At 55.0% G+C, this 23,830-nt stretch overlaps 1 protein-coding gene and 1 non-coding gene across 4 annotated transcripts in view; both read left to right on the top strand.

Annotated features, from left to right (window-relative positions):
• Nucleotides 1-23,830, top strand: part of HECTD3 (HECT domain E3 ubiquitin protein ligase 3) — an 82,056-nt gene that overhangs the window by 36,987 nt on the left and 21,239 nt on the right. For all 3 annotated transcript variants that reach the window (XM_040334369.1, XM_040334368.1, XM_040334370.1), the window contains exons 8-12: nt 12,195-12,277; nt 14,247-14,412; nt 18,024-18,105; nt 18,201-18,383; nt 21,338-21,390. In XM_040334369.1, the coding sequence (XP_040190303.1) occupies nt 12,195-12,277; nt 14,247-14,412; nt 18,024-18,105; nt 18,201-18,383; nt 21,338-21,390 (567 nt within the window). The remainder of the gene's footprint in view (nt 1-12,194; nt 12,278-14,246; nt 14,413-18,023; nt 18,106-18,200; nt 18,384-21,337; nt 21,391-23,830) is intronic.
• Nucleotides 1,340-1,454, top strand: LOC120921881. Its single transcript, XR_005745011.1, has one exon. It is a non-coding gene; the product is annotated as a U5 spliceosomal RNA (small nuclear RNA).

Below are 23,830 nucleotides of genomic sequence, written 5' to 3'. Positions count from 1 at the left end.
GCAGTGGGTGCCCGGCCGTGAAGCCGAAAGCTGTCACGGCCGGGTGCCCACACTGAGAATGAAGACGCCGGCCGGGGAGGGGGGGAGAGGAGCAGAGCCCCGGCCGGCGCGTCGCTGGAGCAGGTAAGTGGCTGTTTATTAAAAGCCAGCAGGTACACCTTTTTGTAGCTGCTGACTTTTAATAAACATGCAAATTGGCTGGAACTCCCCTTTAAGCAAATAAGCTCCGTTTTGTGTTGAAAATAAGTGTGAAATGTAAAACTCCGGGGGGTGTAACAAGATGTCCGCCTCCCCCTTCACACTCTATCATGACTGTGCAGGAGTGTGGGGTGTAGCAAGATGTCCGCCTCCCCCCGTCACTCTATCATGACTGTGCAGGAGTGTGGGGTGTAGCAAGATGTCCGCCTCCCCCCGTCACACTATCATGACTGTGCAGGAGTGTGGGGTGTAGCAAGATGTCCGCCTCCCCCCGTCACACTATCATGACTGTGCAGGAGTGTGGGGTGTAGCAAGATGTCCGCCTCCCCCCGTCACACTATCATGACTGTGCAGGAGTGTGGGGTGTAGCAAGATGTCCGCCTCCCCCCGTCACACTATCATGACTGTGCAGGAGTGTGGGGTGTAGCAAGATGTCCGCCTCCCCCCGTCACTCTATCATGACTGTGCAGGAGTGTGGGGTGTAGCAAGATGTCCGCCTCCCCCCGTCACTCTATCATGACTGTGCAGGAGTGTGGGGTGTAGCAAGATGTCCGCCTCCCCCCGTCACACTATCATGACTGTGCAGGAGTTTGGGGTGTAGCAAGATGTCCGCCTCCCCCCGTCACACTATCATGACTGTGCAGGAGTTTGGGGTGTAGCAAGATGTCCGCCTCCCCCCGTCACACTATCATGACTGTGCAGGAGTTTGGGGTGTAGCAAGATGTCCGCCTCCCCCCGTCACACTATCATGACTGTGCAGGAGTTTGGAGTGTAGCAAGATGTCGGCGAGGGAACGTCACTTCCGGAGCGTTCTGTGATAGGCAGCGGATGTAATCAGGACTCCTAATGATATACTGGGGGAGGCATGGTGGAGAGGAGGAGGTCCCGCCCCTTCCCATGATCCCTCTCTCTGTGTTCCTGATGATTTGCATACAGATCTCTCCCCTTCTATAGAGATTTATCGGTCTGATGAATATAATAATACATTTTCGTGTCTCTCTTCATGTTCTCTAGCTTGGGGTGTATGAAGGAAGTGATATGGAGGATTATAAATGATATAAAATATAATGAGCGGGGGGCTCTCTATGAGGTGGATAGGAACGGTCTCTCAGTGGGCGGTTCTCTCGGCGCCTTTCCGGGCATACTCTGGTTTCTCTTCAGATCGAATAAATCTTTCGCCTTTTACTAAAGATTTCCGTGGAGAGGAACAACTATGAGTTTCTAATAATTTTTTGATGCCCGGCTAACGCTGGGCTTGCTTGTTGGTTTAATATCAGAATTATTTTATTTAGAATAGAAGCTTTCATCTTCAGTATTTACAATGTTACCGCCGAGCCAAGTATTTCCTGTTTGACGCTTATTATTTTTTATTTAGTGAAATACAAAGTTGCAGTCGTAGTAAAACACACACGATAGGGTAACCAGAGGACAACGGTCTGATGGACTGTTTTCATTGGTCAAAACCGATCGTGTGTGGGCGGGTCATGTGTGGGCGGGTCGTGTGTGGGCGGGTCATGTGTGGGCGGGCCCCATTGGTTATTTAACCTTCGGATAAAAAAAAGCCAACTTGCTTTAAATTTTAACCGATGGATTCCTAACCGATAGGTCAAAACCGAGCGTTAGTGCGCACGACCATCGGTTAAAAACCCGCGCATGCTCAGACTAAACTAGGGGATGGGAGCGCTCGTTCTTGGACATAGCACATTCTACATTTTTACAATTAGTGCCTCGTTTATTGCAGCGCATTTTTTTCCTTCGTTCTATTGCTAGAATAAACGCATTGGGGTAGATTCAGGTACATTTGCCCATTTCTTACGGAGGCGCAGCGCACCGTTTTGCCGCTGCGCCTCCATAAATTTCCTGCGCTACGCTTGATTCACGGAGCAGTAGCTCCGTAAATTGCGTGGGCGCTCCTGAAAAATGCCCGGCGTAAGAGCGCGCAATTTAAATGATCCCGTAGGGGGCGTGGATCATTTAAATTAGGCGCGTTCCCGCGCCGAACGTAGTGCGCATGCTCCATCGGGAAACTTTCCCGACGTGCATTGCGGTAAATGACGTCGCAAGGACGTCCTTTGCTTCAAAGTGAACGTGAATGGCGTCCAGCGCCATTCACGATTCACTTACGCAAACAACGTAATTTTTCGAAAACGCGACGCGGGAACGACGGGTATACGTAGCATTACGCAAAAAACGACGTACGCAAACGGCGTAAAACTGCGTACGCAGGGCTCGTGTAGGGTTATGAATCGGCGTTAGTATGCAATTTGCATACTCTACGCTGACCACTACGGGAACGCCACCTAGCGGCCTGCGTAAGAATGCAGCCTAAGATATGCGGGCATAAGAGCCTTATGCCAGGCATATCTTGCTGCAGTCGGCGTAACGAGGTTCCTGAATCGGGAGCATTCGATACGCCGGCGCAAGTAAGCAATTGCGCTGCGTAACTATGGTTACGCAGACGCAATTGCTTTTTGAATCTACCCCAGTGTTTTGCTGATGCTATTTAGACAGAGTTCTCCCATACGGACTTCTTTTATTTTTTGCTTGTGATCTCATGGTTTTCTTTTTTTTTTAGCCAGATCTCCAAAATAATTTTTTGTACTCCACATAATAATAATAATAATAATAATTTATTTTTTTTGAGAAATTTCATAATTTTTTTTTTCTCAAGTATCACAATGTTTTTTTTTTTTTTCACCCCCCCCCCCCCCCAAGTAAGTTGTGTCCTTTTGTTAATTACACATTGTATTTCGGAAATGTTTGATGGCTATTCACCAGAAAAACACAATAGACACGTATTTAACTTCATTTAAATCTCCATTTATTCTGGATAAAAAAAAAATCAACACGAAGGACAACAATTGCCCAATCAGCCAAATATATGCCGACTTCGGACACCAAAGGCACATTCCACCGTGATCAACCACAAAATCATCAACATCAGGAGTCCCTCTAATGTGGGGCACAATGTGCTCCCCAAATCCCAGAAATCACAAGCAGATGTCATACATGACCCCAAGCTGTGCTACACAACAACCTCCGTTTTATGCCAAATCAGCTTGAAGCCAGGGAATCACTTTCTGGTCTTCCATACAGCCTTCCTTCCACGCTTCCCTGCAGCCTTCCTTCCACGCTTCCCTGCAGCCTTCCTTCCACGGCTCCTTCCATCGTTCCTTCCACGCTTCCCTGCAGCCTTCCTTCCACGCTTCCCTGCAGCGTTCCTTCCACGCTTCCCTGCAGCCTTCCTTCCACGCTTCCCTGCAGCCTTCCTTCCACGCTTCCCTGCAGCCTTCCTTCCACGCTTCCCTGCAGCCTTCCTTCCACGCTTCCCTGCAGCCTTCCTTCCACGGCTCCTTCCATCGTTCCTTCCACGCTTCCCTGCAGCGTTCCTTCCACGCTTCCCTGCAGCCTTCCTTCCACGCTTCCCTGCAGCCTTCCTTCCACGCTTCCCTGCAGCGTTCCTTCCACGCTTCCCTGCAGCCTTCCTTCCACGCCTCCTTCCATCGTTCCTTCCACGCTTCCCTGCAGCCTTCCTTCCACGCTTCCCTGCAGCCTTCCTTCCACGCTTCCCTGCAGCCTTCCTTCCACGCTTCCCTGCAGCCTTCCTTCCACGCTTCCCTGCAGCGTTCCTTCCACGCTTCCCTGCAGCCTTCCTTCCACGCTTCCCTGCAGCCTTCCTTCCACGGCTCCTTCCATCGTTCCTTCCACGCTTCCCTGCAGCGTTCCTTCCACGCTTCCCTGCAGCCTTCCTTCCACGCTTCCCTGCAGCCTTCCTTCCACGCTTCCCTGCAGCGTTCCTTCCACGCTTCCCTGCAGCCTTCCTTCCACGGCTCCTTCCATCGTTCCTTCCACGCTTCCCTGCAGCCTTCCTTCCACGCTTCCCTGCAGCGTTCCTTCCACGCTTCCCTGCAGCCTTCCTTCCACGCTTCCCTGCAGCCTTCCTTCCACGCTTCCCTGCAGCGTTCCTTCCACGCTTCCCTGCAGCCTTCCTTCCACGCTTCCCTGCATCGTTCCTTCCACGGCTCCCTCCATCGTTCCTTCCACGGCTCCCTGCAGCGTTCCTTCCACGGCTCCCTGCAGCGTTCCTTCCACGGCTCCCTGCAGCGTTCCTTCCACGGCTCCCTGCATCGTTCCTTCCACGGCTCCCTGCAGCGTTCCTTCCACGCTTCCCTGCAGCCTTCCTTCCACGCTTCCCTGCATCGTTCCTTCCACGGCTCCCTCCATCGTTCCTTCCACGGCTCCCTGCAGCGTTCCTTCCACGGCTCCCTCCATCGTTCCTTCCACGGCTCCCTGCAGCGTTCCTTCCACGGCTCCCTGCAGCGTTCCTTCCACGGCTCCCTGCAGCGTTCCTTCCACGGCTCCCTGCAGCGTTCCTTCCACGGCTTCCCTGCAGCGTTCCTTCCACGCTTCCCTGCAGCCTTCCTTCCACGCTTCCCTGCAGCGTTCCTTCCACGCTTCCCTGCAGCCTTCCTTCCACGCTTCCCTGCAGCCTTCCTTCCACGCTTCCCTGCAGCCTTCCTTCCACGCTTCCCTGCATCGTTCCTTCCACGGCTCCCTCCATCGTTCCTTCCACGGCTCCCTGCAGCGTTCCTTCCACGGCTCCCTGCAGCGTTCCTTCCACGGCTCCCTGCAGCGTTCCTTCCACGGCTCCCTGCATCGTTCCTTCCACGGCTCCCTGCAGCGTTCCTTCCACGGCTCCCTGCAGCGTTCCTTCCACGGCTCCCTGCAGCGTTCCTTCCACGGCTCCCTGCAGCGTTCCTTCCACGGCTTCCCTGCAGCGTTCCTCCCACGCTTCCCTGCAGCCTTCCTTCCACGCTTCCCTGCAGCGTTCCTTCCACGCTTCCCTGCAGCCTTCCTTCCACGCTTCCCTGCAGCCTTCCTTCCACGCTTCCCTGCAGCCTTCCTTCCACGCTTCCCTGCAGCCTTCCTTCCACGGCTCCTTCCATCGTTCCTTCCACGCTTCCCTGCAGCGTTCCTTCCACGCTTCCCTGCAGCCTTCCTTCCACGGCTCCTTCCATCGTTCCTTCCACGCTTCCCTGCAGCCTTCCTTCCACGCTTCCCTGCAGCCTTCCTTCCACGCTTCCCTGCAGCCTTCCTTCCACGCTTCCCTGCAGCCTTCCTTCCACGCTTCCCTGCAGCGTTCCTTCCACGCTTCCCTGCAGCCTTCCTTCCACGGCTCCTTCCATCGTTCCTTCCACGCTTCCCTGCAGCCTTCCTTCCACGCTTCCCTGCAGCGTTCCTTCCACGCTTCCCTGCATCGTTCCTTCCACGGCTCCTTCCATCGTTCCTTCCACGCTTCCCTGCAGCCTTCCTTCCACGCTTCCCTGCAGCGTTCCTTCCACGCTTCCCTGCAGCCTTCCTTCCACGCTTCCCTGCAGCCTTCCTTCCACGCTTCCCTGCAGCGTTCCTTCCACGCTTCCCTGCAGCCTTCCTTCCACGCTTCCCTGCAGCGTTCCTTCCACGCTTCCCTGCAGCCTTCCTTCCACGCTTCCCTGCATCGTTCCTTCCACGGCTCCCTCCATCGTTCCTTCCACGGCTCCCTGCATCGTTCCTTCCACGGCTCCCTGCAGCGTTCCTTCCACGGCTCCCTGCAGCGTTCCTTCCACGGCTCCCTGCATCGTTCCTTCCACGGCTCCCTGCATCGTTCCTTCCACGGCTCCCTGCAGCGTTCCTTCCACGGCTCCCTGCAGCGTTCCTTCCACGGCTCCCTGCAGCGTTCCTTCCACGGCTTCCCTGCAGCGTTCCTTCCACGCTTCCCTGCAGCCTTCCTTCCACGCTTCCCTGCAGCGTTCCTTCCACGCTTCCCTGCAGCCTTCCTTCCACGCTTCCCTGCAGCCTTCCTTCCACGCTTCCCTGCAGCCTTCCTTCCACGGCTCCTTCCATCGTTCCTTCCACGCTTCCCTGCAGCCTTCCTTCCACGCTTCCCTGCAGCGTTCCTTCCACGCTTCCCTGCAGCCTTCCTTCCACGCTTCCCTGCATCGTTCCTTCCACGGCTCCCTCCATCGTTCCTTCCACGGCTCCCTGCAGCGTTCCTTCCACGGCTCCCTGCATCGTTCCTTCCACGGCTCCCTGCAGCGTTCCTTCCACGGCTCCCTGCAGCGTTCCTTCCACGGCTCCCTGCAGCGTTCCTTCCACGCTTCCCTGCAGCGTTCCTTCCACGCTTCCCTGCAGCGTTCCTTCCACGCTTCCCTGCAGCCTTCCTTCCACGCTTCCCTGCAGCGTTCCTTCCACGCTTCCCTGCAGCCTTCCTTCCACGCTTCCCTGCAGCCTTCCTTCCACGCTTCCCTGCAGCCTTCCTTCCACGCTTCCCTGCAGCCTTCCTTCCACGCTTCCCTGCAGCCTTCCTTCCACGCTTCCCTGCAGCCTTCCTTCCACGCTTCCCTGCATCGTTCCTCCCAGGGCTCCCTCCATCGTTCCTTCCACGGCTCCCTGCATCGTTCCTTCCACGGCTCCCTGCATCGTTCCTTCCACGGCTCCCTGCATCGTTCCTTCCACGGCTCCCTGCAGCGTTCCTTCCACGGCTCCCTGCAGCGTTCCTTCCACGCTTCCCTGCAGCGTTCCTTCCACGCTTCCCTGCAGCGTTCCTTCCACGCTTCCCTGCAGCGTTCCTTCCACGCTTCCCTGCAGCGTTCCTTCCACGCTTCCCTGCAGCCTTCCTTCCACGCTTCCCTGCAGCCTTCCTTCCACGCTTCCCTGCAGCCTTCCTTCCACGGCTCCTTCCATCGTTCCTTCCACGCTTCCCTGCAGCCTTCCTTCCACGCTTCCCTGCAGCGTTCCTTCCACGCTTCCCTGCAGCCTTCCTTCCACGCTTCCCTGCAGACTTCCTTCCACGGCTCCTTCCATCGTTCCTTCCACGCTTCCCTGCAGCCTTCCTTCCACGCTTCCCTGCAGCCTTCCTTCCACGGCTCCTTCCATCGTTCCTTCCACGCTTCCCTGCAGCCTTCCTTCCACGGCTCCCTCCATCGTTCCTTCCACGGCTCCCTGCAGCCTTCCTTCCACGGCTCCCTCCATCGTTCCTTCCACGGCTCCCTCCATCGTTCCTTCCACGGCTCCCTCCATCGTTCCTTCCACGGCTCCCTCCATCGTTCCTCCCACGGCTCCCTCCATCGTTCCTCCCACGGCTCCCTGCATCGTTCCTTCCACGGCTCCCTGCAGCGTTCCTTCCACGCTTCCCTGCAGCGTTCCTTCCACGCTTCCCTGCAGCCTTCCTTCCACGCTTCCCTGCAGCGTTCCTTCCACGCTTCCCCTGCAGCGTTCCTTCCACGCTTCCCTGCAGCCTTCCTTCCACGCTTCCCTGCATCGTTCCTTCCACGCTTCCCTGCAGCCTTCCTTCCACGCTTCCCTGCATCGTTCCTTCCACGGCTCCCTGCAGCGTTCCTTCCACGGCTCCCTGCATCGTTCCTTCCACGGCTCCCTGCATCGTTCCTTCCACGGCTCCCTCCACGGCCCCTTGCAGGTGGTGAAAATGTGGCAGCAGGAAGGGGAAGACTGGGCCGGGCCCCGTTGTTGCTGCTCCATTTCTTGCAGTTCATGTGAAATGTATGAGCCAAAGCTCTTAACAGGGTTAAGGGGGCCCCTCATAATTTCTGCTGCCTCCTTAATGACCCGCAGTGACTCCTCCTCCAGCTGGGTCATGCGCCTCATTTTTTTTGGTGGGCGCATCTGGAGGGGAGGCACCTGTGATACAGTGCTGCCACTGGGTCTGGGCACCTGCTGACTGCCACTCGGCCCTTCCTCCTCCTGGCTGACACATTCCGGAGCCTCCTCCTCCTCCTGGCTGACACTTACCCCTTCCTCCTCCTGGCTGCCACTCACCCATTCCTCCTCCTGGCTGACACATTCCGGAGCCTCCTCCTCCTGGCTGACACTCACCCCTTCCTCCTCCTGGCTGCCACTCACCCCTTCCTCCTCCTGGCTGACACATTCCGGAGCCCCTTCCTCCTCCTGGCTGACACATTCCGGAGCCTCCTCCTGGCTGCCACTCACCCCTTCCTCCTCCTGGCTGACACATTCCGGAGCCGCCTCCTCCTCCTCCTGGCTGACACTCACCCCTTCCTCCTCCTGGCTGACACATTCCGGAGCCGCCTCCTCCTCCTCCTGGCTGACACTCACCCCTTCCTCCTCCTGGCTGACACATTCCGGAGCCTCCTCCTCCTCCTCCTGGCTGACACTCACCCCTTCCTCCTCCTGGCTGCCACTCACCCCTTCCTCCTCCTGGCTGACACATTCCGGAGCCCCTTCCTCCTCCTCCTCCTGGCTGACACATTCCGGAGCCTCCTCCTGGCTGCCACTCACCCCTTCCTCCTCCTGGCTGACACATTTCGGAGCCGCCTCCTCCTCCTCCTGGCTGACACTCACCCCTTCCTCCTCCTGGCTGACACTCACCCCTTCCTCCTCCTGGCTGCCACTCACCCCTTCCTCCTCCTGGCTGACACATTCCGGAGCCTCCTCCTCCTCCTCCTGGCTGCCACTCACCCCTTCCTCCTCCTGGCTGACACATTCCGGAGCCTCCTCCTCCTGGCTGACACTCACCCCTTCCTCCTCCTGGCTGACACTCACCCCTTCCTCCTCCTGGCTGCCACTCACCCCTTCCTCCTCCTGGCTGACACATTCCGGAGCCTCCTCCTGGCTGCCACTCACCCCTTCCTCCTCCTGGCTGACACATTCCGGAGCCCCTTCCTCCTCCTGGCTGACACATTCCGGAGCCTCCTCCTGGCTGCCACTCACCCCTTCCTCCTCCTGGCTGCCACTCACCCCTTCCTCCTCCTGGCTGACACATTCCGGAGCCGCCTCCTCCTCCTCCTGGCTGCCACTCACCCCTTCCTCCTCCTGGCTGACACATTCCGGAGCCTCCTCCTCCTCCTCCTGGCTGACACATTCCGGAGCCGCCTCCTCCTCCTGGCTGATCTCTTCCTGTGTATAAAAAAGGGACATGTTGTTTTTTTGGCTTCATCAAGCACACACGTTATAAAGCTCATGCCTGTTGCATTTTCTCTTCCGTTCATGGACAGACACAGCAGCATTGACCTTCGGGTTATATATCCTTCCCTTCAGGAGAGACTTAGGCAGAAAAAACAGCACTTCAAGTGTTAAAACACTTCTTTCAGTACAGCACCTCCCAGGGGGCGGGTCCTCCGGGTACATCCCACTCTCTGCACGATGCAGCCCCAGTATTTTCTGCCTAGCGCGAGGAGAAGACATGGCTCCTCGGGGCCCATGTGCTCTGGAGGTTTTTAGGCGATTTTATTTTTTCGCTTTCATTTTATTTTTCCTGCATTTTTTGGATCCTGGGATCTACTGACTGGGTGACAGGCTGGATCCCCGATCCTTGTAGTCCTCCCATGTTCGGCAATCGAGCGTGTGGCGGCCTTTAGCTACGCGCTGGGCCGTCCACGACATGCCCCGTGCTCCAGGGGTGGCTAGTGAGCTATACGCTCCGGGGCACACATATGACCGTCTCTATGGCCGTGTCACAGTGTGCCGGGCCGACAGCCATGCCGTAACTGCGCGGACGTTGGTTCTGTCTGGAATGCCTCCAGCCGGTGGTCGCAGGACGGGTAAGTAGTGTCCCCTTGCCTTGGCATGGTGGTTCGGCTGGTGCATTCCTGGGGAGGTCGATCGGGGATCCGCCATGCTTTCCTCTCTCCCTTCCTCTCCCTCTTTCCCCGTTTTCTGGGTGGCGGCCGCGAGGTGGGGGGTCCCTGGGGCCTCCGTTACTACCGGGGGGCTGCGCTGCTGTGGGGTGCTATGTTCCTGTCCTGTATGATGCCGTGTGCGCTGGGGGGGGGGGGGCTGCAGGGTCTGGTGCTTTTACTGTGTTCTGCTGTGTTTGTCACTGTATTTTTAAAACACGTGTATGGCCGCCATTTTGCCGGTGACGCGCCTCTATTGACTCGGCGGCCAAAAGCTCTTAGCGCTCTTCCTGAGGGATGGCACAGCGCGGGCAGCGTTCTCAGCTTCTCCTTAGCGCTACAGCCTGGTCAGGTGGCGAGTCCTCTGGGGAGTCCCCTGCTCTCTGTTGCGGCCGGGAGGGTGGCCTGTGGGTCCTGCCTTGCAGTACAAGGGCGGCATATACAGTGGGTCAGCATGGCGTCCGAACCGGAAGCTTCTACCCCAAGCATGCCAGAGTGAACCCTTAGTGCCCCTGTTCCTACCTGTGTCTACCTACAAGTTGGACCAATAAATAAATGTGGAGGAGCCGGCAGCGTCCTACAGAGCTTTGTCTTCTCCATCGTAGCTCCGGCATTATTTCTCCACCCGTTATGTGGCCTCCTGAGCTTCCTACCGACCCTTACTTTTCATGTCATCTCATGATCTGCCTGCATTGAATAGAGAAGCACTGAGACCCAGTTATGACATCAATGGGTCTGAGATGGGAGATGAAATTCCAACGGAAAAAGGTTTATAAAAGAAATCATTAGAATGTTGCTGAGAGGGACCAGGGAAAGCAAAATGAGCCAAAGATACTTTATTATAAAATGTTTCTAGTGACACATTACAGTTCTCTGATGTTTTCTCCCCCCCTCTCTCTCACTGTCTCTCTCTCCCCCCCTCTCTCTCACTGTCTCTTGGGGTCTCTCTCTCTGTCTCGTTCTCTCTCTGTCTCGTTCTCTCTCCCCCCCTCTCTCTCTCTCTCTCTCTCTCTGTCTCTCTCTCTCTCTGTCTCATTCTCTCTCTGTCTCGTTCTCTCTCTCTCTCTCTCTCTCTCTCTCCCCCCCTCTCTCTCTCTCTCTTTCTCTCTCTCTCTTTCTCTCTCTCTCTTTCTCTCTCTCTGTCTCTCTCTCGCTCTCTGTCTCTCTCTCGCTCTCTGTCTCATTCTATCTCTTTCTGTCTCGTTCTCTCTCTCTCTCTGTCTCGTTCTCGGTCTCTCTCTCGTTCTCTCTCTCTGTCTCTGTCTCGTTCTCTCTCTCTCTCTCTGTCTCGTTCTCTCTCTCTCACTGTCTCGTTCTGTCTCGTTCTCTCTCTCTCTGTCTCGTTCTCTCTCTCTCTGTCTCGTTCTCTCTCTCTCTCTCTCTCTGTCTCGTTCTCTCTCTCTCTCTCTCTCTCTCTCTCTCTGTCTCATTCTCTCTCTCTCTCTGTCTCATTCTCTCTCTCTCTCTCTCTGTCTCGTTCTCTCTCTCTCTCTCTGTCTCATTCTCTCTCTCTCTCTCTCTGTCTCGTTCTCTCTCTCTCTCTCTGTCTCGTTCTCTCTCTCTCTCTCTGTCTCGTTCTCTCTCTCTCTCTCTGTCTCATTCTCTCTCTCTCTCTCTCTCTGTCTCGTTCTCTCTCTCTCTCTGTCTCGTTCTCTCTCTCTCTCTGTCTCGTTCTCTCTCTCTCGTTCTCTCTCTCTGTCTCGTTCTCTCTCTCTCTGTCTCGTTCTCTCTCTCTCTGTCTCTGTCTCGTTCTCTCTCTCTCTGTCTCGTTCTCTCTCTCGTGTTTTCTCTCTCCTCTCTCTCTCTCGCTCTCTTGTTCTCTCGTTCTCTCTCATGTTCTCTCTCATGTTCTCTCTCTCTTGTGTTCTCTCTCTCTCTGTCTTGTTCTCTCTCTCTCTGTGTCTCGTTCTCTCGCTCGCTCTCTCTCTTGTTCTCTCGCGCTCTCTCTCTCTCTGTCTCTTGTTCTCTCTCTCTCTCGTTCTCTCTCTCTCTCGTTCTCTCTCTCGCTCTCTCTCTCTGTCTCTGTCTCGTTCTCTCTCTCTCTGTCTCGTTCTCTCTCTCGTGTTTTCTCTCTCCTCTCTCTCTCTCGCTCTCTTGTTCTCTCGTTCTCTCTCATGTTCTCTCTCTCTCGTGTTCTCTCTCTCTCTCTGTCTCGTTCTCTCTCTCTCTCTCTGTCTCGTTCTGTCTCTCTCTCTCTGTCTCGTTCTCTCTCTCTGTCTCGTTCTCTCTCTCTCTTTCTTGTTCTCTCTCTGTCTCTTGTTCTCTCGCTCTCTCTCCTGTTCTCTCTCCTGTTCTCTCTCTTGTTCTCTCTCTCTCTCTTTCTTGTTCTCTCACTCTCTCTCTCTCTCGCTCTCTCTCATATAGTAATTTGATCGGGGATGTCTGTGTCCTGGAAGATATGACGTGTCACCTGCCTCTTATCGAGATCCGGATCACAGAGTGCTTTGGTGAGTAGATAATTATCACAGAACGTGTTTATTTCCTTCGCTCATTGGCTCCACCTAGTGACAGTAATGAGGTTTTCTCCTGATTGAGTTATTTCAGGAATATACCACATGATGGCCAGTAGATGGCGCTGATGATCATAGGAGATACACATAATGGACAAAACACGGGAATAAGTGACATCATCCAGGGAATTGCTTTGTAAATAGAATCATTCGAAGGTCTAAAGATTCAATGGTTCGGATTCAGGTAGATTTGCCCCTTTGTTACAGAGGCGCAGGGCAGCGTTTTTGCCCTGCGCCCCCGCAAATTTCCTGCGCTACCCGCGATTCACGGAGCAGTAGCTCCGTAAATTGCATGTGCGCTGTGTAAACTTGCCCTGCGTAAGAGCGCCTAATGTAAATGATCCCGTAGGGGCGGGAATCATTTAAATTAGGCGCGTTCCCGCGCCGAGCGTAGAGCGCATGCTCCGTCGGGAAACTTTCCCGACGTGCATTGCGGCAAATGACGTCGCAAGGACGTCATTTGCTTCAAAGTGAACGTGAATGGCGTCCAGTGCCATTCACGAATCACTTACGCAAATTACGTAAAATTCAAACGTCGTGACGCGGGAACGACGGGTATTCTTTAGCATTGGCTGCCCCTGCTATTAGAAGGGGCAGCCTTACGCTAAACACGCCATACGGAAACTACGTAAATTGCGTATGCAGGGCTCGCGTAACGTTGTGAATCGGCGTTAGTATGCAATTTGCATACTATACGCTGAGCACAATGGGAGCGCCCCCTAGCGGCCAACGCTAGAATGCAGCCTAAGATATGAAAGCATAAGGAGGCTTATACCGCGCAGATCTTAGGCTGCAGTCGGCGTAACAAGCTTTCTGAATCAGGAGCACTCGTTACCCCGGGGCAAGTAAGCAATTGCGCTGCGTAACTATGGTTACACAGGCGCAATTGCTTCTTGAATCCAGGCCTTTGTTTTTTGTTTTTTTTAAAAGCAAACATGTTATACTTGCCTTCTCTCTGCAGTAGCTTTGCACAGACCCCCCCCCCCCCGATCCTCTTCTTATTGGGTCCCCCACCGGCGCTCCTCCCCCTTGACCAGTGCCCCAAATAGCAAGCCACTCACTGTGGGGGCAACTGGTGCACACTCCCCCCCGAGCCCTGCTGTATACATCCATGAGACACATAGAGCCAAGACTCCGGCCCCCGCTATCGCCCTCTTTTCTCATTGGCTCACTGGCTGTGATTGACAGCAATGAGAGAGACCCAGACAGCCGAGGCTCCCGTGCACATCACTGGATCGGGAGGGGACTCGGGTGAGTATTGGGGGGGGGGGGGCAGCAGCACACAGGTTTTTTTACCTTCATGCATTGAAGCCGACCACTTTACTGCCCCATGCCAGCTCCAGGCAATGACTTGGTGAAGAGACGTTATTCAAAGTCTGAGACCGGGTGGCATTCTAGTTCACGGAGTAGATTTTAAAATGAATTCCACCAATGGCAGAAGTCTGCCAATCAAAACAGGTGAGTTGGAAGCTCTGGTGCATGAGGAGAGCTATGATGTGATCGGTATTGCTGAAACTTGGCTCCATTCCTCACATGACTGGGCTATTCATATTCCTGGCTCATACAAATTCATCCCAATGGTGTTCAGGAGGGATGAGGTCAGGGCTCTGTGCAGGCCAATGGAGTTCCTCTGCACCAGACTGGTCACACCATGACTGTATGGAGCTGGCTTTGTACACGGGGGGGGGGGGGGGGGCACCGTCATGGGGGGGGGGGGGGGGCACAAAAGGGTTGGAAGAGTCCAATTGTCTCCAATGTTGTATGTTGTAGTATTGCCGGGACCCCTCACTGGAGTCAGACATTTCTCTCTTTATAATATTCGGGATCCAATCACCCGGAACAACCAATCAGCACTCATCTTTTGCTGCTCTCCTGTAATTTCCTGTTTTTATGGATCTTTCTGCAGATGAAGGGATTGATGTCCGATTACGAGGAATAAAGATCAAGTCCTCCAAGGAAAGGGATTTGGGCCTCCGGGCCGACATGTTTCTGCCCCCTAACCTGGTACGATACCCGCGACTGGAGGCCATCGACCCCGACGTCTTGTACAGGAGAGCCATGATCCTCCAGAGGTCAGACTGGCGTACTAAGTGGGGGGGGACCACACACTGGGGGGTGTCAGGCCGGCACCCCCCTCCGCGATTGAAGCGGTGGCACCGCAGCACAGAGACAGGCAGAAAGAGGCGAGACGAGCTATAGTGGGGATACACGGGGGAGGGGGGTGTGTGTGGGGGGGGTGCAGGGTGACACCGCTGCACCTACCTTACCCTCCTCTCGCGGCCGCGTGCGATCCTGGATGTCACACAGGGACAGCCGAGCAGAGTGAAGCCGCCTCCCCCTCCTCTCTGTTTTTATGTAAACGGGGTGGAGGGATCTGGCTGTGTATGTGCCGCTGCGCTGATTTGAGGTACTAAATGGGGGAGGGGCTGCACTGAACGGGAGGGCTACACTGAAGGGGGGCTGTGTAACATGCAAGGGGTCCAGAGGTGCAGGGGGCTGTGTAATGTAAAGGGGTCCAGAGGTGCAGGGTGCTGTGTAATGTAAAGGGGCCCAGAGGTGCAGGGTGCTGTGTAATGTAAAGGGGTCCCGAGGTGCAGGGGGCTGTGTAATGTAAAGGGGCCCAGAGGTGCAGGGTGCTGTGTAATGTAAAGGGGTCCCGAGGTGCAGGGGGCTGTGTAATGTAAAGGGTCCAGAGGTGCAGGGGGCTGTGTAATGTAAAGGGGCCCAGAGGTGCAGGGGGCTGTGTAATGTAAAGGGGTCCAGAGATGCAGGGTGCTGTGTAATGTAAAGGGTCCAGAGGTGCAGGGTGCTGTGTAATGTAAAGGGTCCAGAGGTGCAGGGGGCTCTGTAATGTAAAGGGGCCCAGAGGTGCAGGGGGCTGTGTAATGTAAAGGGGTCCAGAGGTGCAGGGGACTGTGTAATGTAAAGGGGTCCAGAGGTGCAGGGGGCTGTGTAATGTAAAGGGGTCCAGAGATGCAGGGTGCTGTGTAATGTAAAGGGGTCCCGAGGTGCAGGGGGCTGTGTAATGTAAAGGGGTCCAGAGGTGCAGGGTGCTGTGTAATGTAAAGGGGTCCAGAGGTGCAGGGTGCTGTGTAATGTAAAGGGGTCCAGAGGTGCAGGGTGCTGTGTAATGTAAAGGGGTCCAGAGGTGCAGGGGGCTGTGTAATGTAAAGGGGTCCCGAGGTGCAGGGGACTGTGTAATGTAAAGGGGTCCAGAGGTGCAGGGGGCTGTGTAATGTAAAGGGGTCCAGAGATGCAGGGTGCTGTGTAATGTAAAGGGGTCCCGAGGTGCAGGGGGCTGTGTAATGTAAAGGGGTCCAGAGGTGCAGGGTGCTGTGTAATGTAAAGGGGTCCAGAGGTGCAGGGTGCTGTGTAATGTAAAGGGGTCCAGAGGTGCAGGGTGCTGTGTAATGTAAAGGGGTCCAGAGGTGCAGGGGGCTGTGTAATGTAAAGGGGTCCCGAGGTGCAGGGTGCTGTGTAATGTAAAGGGGTCCCGAGGTGCAGGGGGCTGTGTAATGTAAAGGGGTCCAGAGCTGTTGCAGCTGTGAGAATGTTTGACGCATACAGTGATTTGTTTTCTAAATGGACCCCTTAACATTTATCTTAAAAGTTTATTGGAGTCGACTGGCAGCTCTATTTATCCGGAGATAAAAAAGAAGAAATCGAAGCGTCGCTCCACATACAGAAGTAACATTGATTAGGGATCTCCAAGGAAAAGCCGACGCGTTTTGGGAATCCTCCCTTCTATCTCTGTAGCCTTGAAGAAGGGAAACTCGCAGCCCTAAAACGCGTCGGCTTTTTTAAAATAAAAAATTTTAAATCGCAGGAAGTGGTTTTTCTGTTCACCAATCCCGCCTACTCTGGGGGCAGAAAGAAGAGAAAGGAAATTCTGCGACTTTAAATGTGCCACAGAGAGATCATACACTAGATCACCAAAAGTATTGGGACGCCTTCCTTTACACACACACGACTTTTAATGGCCTCCCAGTCTCAGTCCCGAGGGTTCAATATTGAGGACTGTGAGCCAGGCCTTCTCATCCAACATCAGCACCTGACCTCACTAATGCTCTTCTGGAAGAATGGTCAAGCCTTCCCATAGACACACACCCCTAAACCTTGTGGACGGCCTTCCCATAGACACACCCCTAAACCTTGTGGACAGACCTTCCCATAGACACACCCCTAAACCTTGTGGACGACCTTCCCATAGACACACCCCTAAACCTTGTGGACAGACCTTCCCATAGACACACCCCTAAACCTTGTGGACAGACCTTCCCATAGACACACCCCTAAACCTTGTGGACGGCCTTCCCATAGACACACCCCTAAACCTTGTGGACGGCCTTCCCATAGACACACCCCTAAACCTTGTGGACGGCCTTCCCATAGACACACCCCTAAACCTTGTGGACAGACCTTCCCATAGACACACCCCTAAACCTTGTGGACAGACCTTCCCATAGACACCCTCCTAAACCTTGTGGACGGCCTTCCCATAGACACACCCCTAAACCTTGTGGACGGCCTTTCCATAGACACACCCCTAAACCTTGTGGACCGCCTTCCCATAGACACACCCCTAAACCTTGTGGATGGCCTTCCCATAGACACACCCCTAAACCTTGTGGAAAGCCTTCCCATAGACACACTCCTAAACCTTGTGGAAAGCCTTCCCATAGACACACCCCTAAACCTTGTGGAAAGCCTTCCCATAGACACACCCCTAAACCTTGTGGACGGCCTACCCATAGACACACCCCTAAACCTTGTGGACCGCCTTCCCATAGACACACCCCTAAACCTTGTGGACGGCCTTCCCATAGACACACCCCTAAACCTTGTGGACGGCCTTCCCATAGACACACCCCTAAACCTTATGGACGGCCTTCACATAGACACACTCCTAAACCTTGTGGACGGCCTTCCCATAGACACACCCCTAAACCTTGTGGACGGCCTTCCCATAGACACACCCCTAAACCTTGTGGACGGCCTTCCCATAGACACACCCCTAAACCTTGTGGACAGACCTTCCCATAGACACACCCCTAAACCTTGTGGACAGACCTTCCCATAGACACCCTCCTAAACCTTGTGGACGGCCTTCCCATAGACACACCCCTAAACCTTGTGGACGGCCTTTCCATAGACACACCCCTAAACCTTGTGGACCGCCTTCCCATAGACACACCCCTAAACCTTGTGGATGGCCTTCCCATAGACACACCCCTAAACCTTGTGGAAAGCCTTCCCATAGACACACCCCTAAACCTTGTGGAAAGCCTTCCCATAGACACACCCCTAAACCTTGTGGACGGCCTTCCCATAGACACACCCCTAAACCTTGTGGAAAGCCTTCCCATAGACACACCCCTAAACCTTGTGGACGGCCTTCCCAGAAGAGGTGAAGCTGTTATAGCTGCAAAGGGCGGAGCCAACTCAATATTGAACCCTCCGGACTAAGACTGGGGGGTCATTAAAGGTCACGTGTGTGTAAAGGCCGGTGTCCCAATACTTTTGGTGATATAGCGTGTATCTCATAAGGGGTCCCCTTCGGGGTTTTCTGGTCGGTGGGACACTTTTAGACATCTGGGGTCCGTCCTGTATAAATCTCTATGATGATGATGTACAGAATGAGCCATTGGTCGGCCAATCACCTCCTGTCCTCCTCTCCCTCCAGGTTTGTGAAGCTTCTTGACAACGTCCTCAATCACCTCGTCCCCACCTGGGATCACAGCATCGGCACGTTCAGCCAGCTAAAGGTGAGGATTTATTACATCCGCTCCCCGGATCGAATGTTATGACGCCCCATTTCTTGTATATATGAACCCCCCGAATTCTCTCCTCCTGAATTCAGCACATTAAGCAGTTCCTGTTGATGTCGAAACGCCGCACCGCGCTCATCACTCAGTGCTTGAAGGACTCGGAAACCACCAAACCCAACAGCATGCCGCGGCTTTACATCAACCGCCGACTGGCCGTGGAGCACCGCGACAACCCTGCCTTAGACCCCACCTACAAGAAGACCGTGTTCAGCCAGGTATGGGGGGGGGGCTTATAAGGGGATCAAGGGGGTAACTGTAACCATAGCAACCCATGCAGATGCCCCATGGGGCCCGGAGGATGGAGGGGGCCCAAGTGGGGTCTGAAAAGGGCTTGTAAGGATAAAACGTGGATTCTGATTAATTCATTGCCCTCCATTTCCACGGAGACCATTTTCTATGTCGCCCAAATTTCCAGCTAGAGATATCTTTACATAGTTACATTGTTTCGGCTCAGACCGATGTATATACAGTGGCACCTCGGATTGCGAGTAACGCGGAGTGTTGTCAGGATTCAAGCCAAAGCGGTGTGCAGTACCACGTTTGGCCGGAGGGGGGGGGGGGTGCTGGAACCGAACAGAGCCGATTGGCGCCGCTCGGAAAGGCCCGAGGACAGCTTGGCAAACCTCGGGAACAGAGTCTCGGCTGTTTCCGAGGCTCTCTGGCCCCCCCCACCTCTGGCCACATGCGGTATTGCATGCCATTGAAGTCAATGCAGAACAAATTATATTCATTTCCATTGACTTCAATGGGGGAAACTCGCTTTGCTATGCGAGTGCTTTGGATTACGAGCGTTCTCCTGGAACGGATTATCCTCGTAATCTGAGGTTCCCCTGAAACATTCCAGTGAGAACCCTCTAGAAAAGCCTTTCTCAATCTTTTTACCCCAGAGGAACCCCAAAACCAATTGTGGTCCAATGGGAAAGATGCCCCTTACATTGTTGGTCGGTAGGAAGAATTGCCCCAGAGAACTACAAGAGATTATTGGTGTCCTGCAATTGGCCTGTAATGGCGCCAAGTCCCTTCACCGCCCCTGAACACCGTCCCCCCTGAGCCTGAACCCTCCGCCATGTTGTGCCCACATGCCAGAGAATTTAAAATATTGTAGTTTGTCGCCATTCCACGGGCGGGCGCAATTTTAAAGCGTGAAATGTTGGGTATCTATTTACTCGGCGTAACATCATCTTTTTTATATTTTACAAACACCCATCATTTTATTCTATAGGGCCTCTGCAAATATATATATACTGTATGTGTGTGTGTATATATATATATATATATATATACTGTATATGTGAGTGTGTGTGTATATATATATATATAAATAATATTTGGGGGTTCTGAGTAATTTTCTAGCAAAAAGAAGTCGATTTTTACATGTAGGAGAGACGTGTCAGGATTGGCCCGGTAAGCAAGTAATTAAAGCAGACAAACCCAGCGCGCCAGGTCACATTTGCGACTAGAATTTGACCTGGGCGGCACAGCTGGAATATCCTGTCTCCGTGCGCAAAACCCAACCCCCCCCCCCCCCCCAGGCGCAATCGCGTTGGGCAGTGCTGGCCGGTAATTGAGGCCGCGGCTTTGCGGCCTTCTGCAGTCCTATGCTTCCTTCTGGAATCTCTGGCGCCCTCTTGTGGTGGCCGTTGGTATGACAAGACAACCAGCAATGCTAATGGAGCTTCCCCTGTCTGTTTTCACTGCCTGCCCATCTCCTTCCCTCTAATTGGAACCCCCAAACATTATATATATTTTTTATTCTAACACCCTAGAGAATAAAATGGCGGTCGTTGCAATACTTTCTGTCACGCCGTATTTGCGCAGCGGTCTTACAAGCGCACTTTTTTGGGAATAAATACACAACAGTAAATTTAGCCCAATTTATATTGTGAAAGATAATATTACGTCAAGTAAATTGATACCCAACATGTCACGCTTCAAAATTGCGTCCGCTCGTGGAATGGCGACAAACTTTTAACCTTTAAAATCTTCATAGGCGACATTTAAAAAATTCTACAGGTTGCATGTTTTGAGTTACAGAGGAGGTCTAGGGCTAGAATTATTGCTCTCGCTCTAACGATCGCGGCGATACCTCACATGTGTGGTTTGAACACCGTTTACATATGTGGGCGCTACTCACGTATGCGTTCGCTTCTGCGTGCGAGCTCGTCGGGACGGGGCGCGTTTTTAGCTACTAACTTTTTTAGCTGGCTCCGAGATTCCAAGCAAATTTGTCAAACCCTGAATTAGAGAGACATCTCCTTCTCCCTCCTAGGGATCATTAGTAATCACATAGGACCTCCTCCCAGGATGAGAGCCGCGCCTCCTCCCAGGGTGAGAGCCGCGCCTCCTCCCAGGGTGAGAGCCGCGCCTCCTCCCAGGGTGAGAGCCGCGCCTCCTCCCAGGGTGAGAGCCGCGCCTCCTCCCAGGGTGAGAGCCGCGCCTCCTCCCAGGGTGAGAGCCGCGCCTCCTCCCAGGGTGAGAGCCGCGCCTCCTCCCAGGGTGAGAGCCGCGCCTCCTCCCAGGATGAGAGCCGCGCCTCCTCCCAGGATGAGAGCCGCGCCTCCTCCCAGGATGAGAGCCGCGCCTCCTCCCAGGATGAGAGCCGCGCCTCCTCCCAGGGTGAGAGCCGCGCCTCCTCCCAGGGTGCCGCGCCTCCTCCCAGGGTGAGAGCCGCGCCTCCTCCCAGGGTGCCGCGCCTCCTCCCAGGGTGAGAGCCGCGCCTCCTCCCAGAATGAGAGCCGCGCCGCCTCCCAGAATGAGAGCCGCGCCGCCCCGGCGATTACCTGAATTTTACATTATTTCAGCAGTTTGCAATTCAGGCAGAGAGGGGGAGGGGCAGAACTTGGGGCCAATCGGACATCCTGCATGCAGATTGGCTGACAAGGAAGGAGCTGGCTGCTGGGAGATACAGCAGAGAGATGACCTCATCAGTCTGTTGCTGCTCCTTCACGGTCCAATCACAGGCTGGGGGGAGGGGGGAGGGAGGTGCTGTGTTGCCTGACTGCAGCGTAGGAAAGTCGGGTCTCCTGATTGGCTGTGTGACAGAGCTGTGACAAATGTCAGAACTGGATGGGCAGAAATGTAGAACTTCCCAATATATGTATGTGAATGGTAAATTCCGGCGTTCATCTTTATGAAATGTGAATTCTTCTCATGTCTTGTCTGATGTCAGGTCTACGAGGGTCTGAAGCCCACCGATAAGTCTGAGAAGCCTCTGGACTACAGGTGAGTCTGGGAATATATCTGGTAATCATTCTATTCATTAACATAATGGGACCTGTAAATGTCCCCTCCCCCCCCCTTATATACTGATACAAACAACGGGCTGAATATGAGAGACAGAAAATGCAATTCATGGCTTCTTGTGGGAGGAAATCTGTACATGTGGAGGAAACTCACAGAAACAAGAGGGGGGGGGGGGGGGGGGCAATATACCAACTCCATTCAGATAACGGAGCCAGGATCCCAGTGCTGCAAGGCTGCGCCAATAACTACTTAGCTGTTGTGTTTTATGGATGCCGATGCTGGGGCTGTGTATTGGGGAGACTGTATGTCAGGGGGCTGTGCATTGGGGAGACTGTATGTCAGGGGGCTGTGTGGCGGGGAGACTGTATGTCAGGGGGCTGTGCATTGGGGAGACTGTATGTCAGGGGGCTGTGCATTGGGGAGACTGTGTGTCGGGGAGACTGTATGTCAGGGGGGCTGTGCATTGGGGAGACTGTGTGTCGGGGAGACTGTATGTCAGGGGGCTGTGTGTCGGGTAGACTGTATGTCAGGGGGCTGTGCGGTGGGGAGACTGTATGTCAGGGGGCTGTGTGGTGGGGAGACTGTATGTCAGGGGACTCTGCGGCGGGGAGACTGTATGTCAGGGGGCTGTGCATTGGGGAGACTGTATGTCAGGGGGCTGTGCATTGGGGAGATTGTATGTCAGGGGGCTGTGCGGTGGGGAGACTGTATGTCAGGGGGCTGTGCGGTGGGGAGACTGTATGTCAGGGGGCTGTGCGGTGGGGAGACTGTATGTCAGGGGGCTGTGCATTGGGGAGATTGTATGTCAGGGGGCTGTGCATTGGGGAGACTGTATGTCAGGGGGCTGTGCATTGGGGAGACTGTATGTCAGGGGGCTGTGCATTGGGGAGATTGTATGTCAGGGGGCTGTGCGGTGGGGAGACTGTATGTCAGGGGGCTGTGCGGTGGGGAGACTGTATGTCAGGGGGCTGTGCGGTGGGGAGACTGTATGTCAGGGGGCTGTGCATTGGGGAGATTGTATGTCAGGGGGCTGTGCATTGGGGAGACTGTATGTCAGGGGGCTGTGCATTGGGGAGACTGTATGTCAGGGGGCTGTGCATTGGGGAGATTGTATGTCAGGGGGCTGTGCGGTGGGGAGACTGTATGTCAGGGGGCTGTGCGGCGGGGAGACTGTATGTCAGGGGGCTGTGCATTGGGGAGACTGTATGTCAGGGGACTCTGCGGCGGGGAGACTGTATGTCAGGGGGCTGTGCATTGGGGAGACTGTATGTCAGGGGGCTGTGCATTGGGGAGATTGTATGTCAGGGGGCTGTGCGGTGGGGAGACTGTATGTCAGGGGGCTGTGCGGTGGGGAGACTGTATGTCAGGGGGCTGTGCGGTGGGGAGACTGTATGTCAGGGGGCTGTGCATTGGGGAGACTGTATGTCAGGGGGCTGTGCATTGGGGAGACTGTATGTCAGGGGGCTGTGCATTGGGGAGATTGTATGTCAGGGGGCTGTGCGGTGGGGAGACTGTATGTCAGGGGGCTGTGCGGTGGGGAGACTGTATGTCAGGGGGCTGTGCGGTGGGGAGACTGTATGTCAGGGGGCTGTGCGGTGGGGAGATTGTATGTCAGGGGGCTGTGCATTGGGGAGACTGTATGTCAGGGGGCTGTGCATTGGGGAGACTGTATGTCAGGGGGCTGTGCATTGGGGAGATTGTATGTCAGGGGGCTGTGCGGTGGGGAGACTGTATGTCGGGGGGCTGTGCGGCGGGGAGACTGTATGTCAGGGGGCTGTGCGGCGGGGAGCCTGTATGTCAGGGGGCTGTGCATTGGGGAGACTGTATGTCAGGGGGCTGTGCATTGGGGAGACTGTATGTCAGGGGGGCTGTGTGGCGGGGAGACTGTATGTCAGGGGGCTGTGCGGTGGGGAGACTGTATGTCAGGGGGCTGTGTATCGGGGAGACTGTATGTCAGGGGGCTGTGCGGTGGGGAGATTGTATGTCAGGGGGCTGTGCATTGGGGAGACTGTATGTCAGGGGGCTGTGCATTGGGGAGATTGTATGTCAGGGGGCTGTGCATTGGGGAGACTGTATGTCAGGGGGCTGTGCATTGGGGAGACTGTATGTCAGGGGGCTGTGCGGTGGGGAGACTGTATGTCAGGGGGCTGTGCGGTGGGGAGACTGTATGTCAGGGGGCTGTGCGGTGGGGAGACTGTATGTCAGGGGGCTGTGCATCAGGGAGACTGTATGTCAGGGGGCTGTGCGGTGGGGAGACTGTATGTCAGGGGGCTGTGTGGCGGGGAGACTGTATGTCAGGGGGCTGTGCGGTGGGGAGACTGTATGTCAGGGGGCTGTGTATCGGGGAGACTGTATGTCAGGGGGCTGTGCGGTGGGGAGACTGTATGTCAGGGGGCTGTGCATTGGGGAGACTGTATGT

Source organism: Rana temporaria (assembly GCF_905171775.1).
Source record: "Rana temporaria chromosome 7 unlocalized genomic scaffold, aRanTem1.1 chr7c, whole genome shotgun sequence".
NCBI lineage: Eukaryota > Metazoa > Chordata > Amphibia > Anura > Ranidae > Rana > Rana temporaria.
Note: the sequence above shows the minus strand (reverse complement) of the source record. Positions and strands in the feature narration are given on the sequence as shown.